At 46.9% G+C, this 2534-nt stretch overlaps 1 protein-coding gene across 1 annotated transcript; it reads left to right on the top strand.

Moving 5' to 3' along the window:
- The first annotated feature begins 84 nt into the window (after nucleotides 1-84).
- On the top strand, nucleotides 85-2004 carry Kiaa1191 (KIAA1191 ortholog). Its single transcript, XM_031359227.1, has 3 exons — nucleotides 85-969; nucleotides 1117-1256; nucleotides 1337-2004. The coding sequence occupies exons 2-3, from the start codon at nucleotides 1172-1174 to the stop codon at nucleotides 1540-1542; spliced, it is 291 nt and encodes a 96-aa protein (XP_031215087.1). The 5' UTR covers nucleotides 85-969; nucleotides 1117-1171; the 3' UTR covers nucleotides 1543-2004.
- The last annotated feature ends 530 nt before the right edge of the window (nucleotides 2005-2534 follow it).

Raw genomic sequence — 2534 nt, 5'->3', positions numbered from 1 at the left:
TACATATAATAATAAATAAATAAATCTTAAAAAAAAAAACAAAGAAAAAGAAAGAAAATAAAATCCAAGTAGCAAGTTCCTTTGGGCATAGGGAGAGAACATCAGAAACAGAGGTAATGGTGTACAATGTGTGTATGTGGGGGCTGGGGCAAGACACAGGACACCGTGGATGGGCTGCACTGTGCGGTGAGTATTCCAGATGAGTCTGCAGGTTGTTAAAAGCCACTCCTGTGAGAAATCATGTTGAGCTGATACCATCTGAACTCTGACAAGACAGATACTTCTGAAGGCGGCACTCCGTTATTAATTTTGTAACAGATTGTTAACTTACACAAATTGCCATGTTGAAAGTCAGCTTAGGTCCAGCAGAGGCATGTCCCTCATGGAGGATAGACATACTACTGTGGAGCTTCAACTTCGACCTAAGCAGCAGCTCTGACTTTCCCTGCTAAGCCACCACTCTGTCCTAAGTATTTTGATAATGTTGTGGAAGTGGTTGGTTATGGGAGAAAGGAGGGAGACTGGAGTCGGTTTCTCAGAAGAAGCATTTCCCTATAAAGTGGACAGTCTGAGAAGGTCAGAGATTGTACTGAAAGCCAGGAGCAGAATTGAAAGCCAGGCCTAAGGCAGCTTGATGGCTCTTTCCATAGACGATTTGGCTTTGTTGGAAACCTAAGTTCTAGTGTACAGCTTGTAGCACAGGAATGCTTGAGAGCTGTACAGTACAGTTCCTTAGAAACATGAAATCCGAGTGGTGTGGGAGGAACAATATCACTGCTGCCTCAAGTTAGGATGTGCATCATAGGGCTGATGCCCAGACTGATCTCACTTTGAAAAGTCTCTTTTTTACCCATTGGGACAGAAACTAAAGCTGCAGAGTGGAGAGACAGCAAAAGAAGAGAAGCACCCTGCATCAGCCCAGTCCACCCCGAGCAGCACCCCTCACTCGTCCCCTAAGCAGAAGTCCAGGTCAGTCTCCCTGGACCCTTCGAGCCGGTGTCTCTGGGGAAGCCAGTGCTGAGATGATAGTCCCCGGGCTCCTGTTGCTTTGGTGTAAAACACTTGTAGTGACAGGGGAAGATGGCATTCAGGAATATGCATTTACTTCTTTTCCAGGGGCTGGTTCCCACCTGGCTCCTCCACAGCCTTACCTGCTCCGAATCCTCACACCATGGATCCTGGGAGTGGAAATGATAGGAACTCAGTAGACAAATGGATCCTCTTTGGACCACAACCACTGCAGAAATCTGATTCTGGTAAGGTAGCTTCAGAAAGACCATCAAGGCACCCAGGTACTGTATGGACTGAGTCTATAATCTGTGGTTTTCCTTGGCAGGTTTTGCCATTCAGGCTTACAAAGGTGCCCCCAAACCCTCTCCTATGGAGGTGATGCGTGCCCAGGCTACACGAGTAGGTGAAGATCCAGGAACCTTCAAGCCGCCAAAGATGGATGTCCCAATGGTAGAAGGAAAGAAAGAACCACTTCGAACCCATAAACTCAAACCCCGTGACCTGAATGTGCTCACACCCACTGGCTTCTAGAATGCTTTCTGTCCAGGGTCTGTAACTTCCCTGGGCTCTGACATAGGAGTGATGTGGCTAACTGAGGCCTGAGTGAGTGTGCAGATTGTCCTTGGGTCAGTGAGAAAAACCATTTCACACTGCTCTAAGGTTGGTGGAAAATGTCATTGGTGTAGTGTTGAGGACCTCACTTTTTTCTTTTTTTTTTAATCATTTATCCTAGAGAAGGACTCTGATCCTTGCTTTCCTAGGTAAATTATGCTGGAGTGCTTCCAATACTAAGGCCTCTTGATTCTTTTCCGTTGATCAGTATGAGCATTGACAAATCATGGTAGAGGTGCCCACCAACCAGTTTGCACAGCGGAGGCCTTCTGACATGCATTAGCCTGGACTTCTCTGAGAGCTGGATACAGCTCATGGCTACACTTGGCAGGACCCTGTCTCTAAGCTGAACCACAAGTTCTCTCCTCCTTTCCCCCCCTCTTTTTCTTTCTTTCAAGACAGGGTTTCTATATGTAGCCCTGGCTGTCCTGGAAATAGCTCAGAAGACCAGGCTGGCCTTGAATTTATGGAGATCCACCTGCTGGGATTAAAGGTGTGCACCACCACTGCCCAGCTCAGGTTTTTTTTCTCTTGGTTAGTCCAGCAAACCACTTTGTTCTCTTGGGCCCTGTATCACAGGACAAACACTAGGTCTTGTATAGCCCCTTTTCTCTTTCCCACTTTAACATGAAATTTAACTTCTAATTCAGTATGATGCTGGTTTCATGCTGGCAAAGGGTTCCCCACTCTGATTCCATTACTGAGGATAAAGCCCAGGCAGGGACTTGCTCATGCTAGGCACGTGCTCTGCCACCGAGTGTCACTCCTAGTAGTTCCTGGATATTATGCTTTTTTAGTTGTGTGTATTTTGAGACAGTGTCTTACTTTGTAGCCTGGCACTCAATCAGTAGATGGCACAGAGAAGATGTGCCTGCCTCTGCCTCCGCCTCCCAGTGCTGGGATTGAAGGTG

Source organism: Mastomys coucha, unplaced genomic scaffold (genome assembly GCF_008632895.1).
Source record: "Mastomys coucha isolate ucsf_1 unplaced genomic scaffold, UCSF_Mcou_1 pScaffold7, whole genome shotgun sequence".
NCBI classification, from domain to species: Eukaryota; Metazoa; Chordata; class Mammalia; order Rodentia; family Muridae; genus Mastomys; species Mastomys coucha.
Note: the sequence above shows the minus strand (reverse complement) of the source record. Positions and strands in the feature narration are given on the sequence as shown.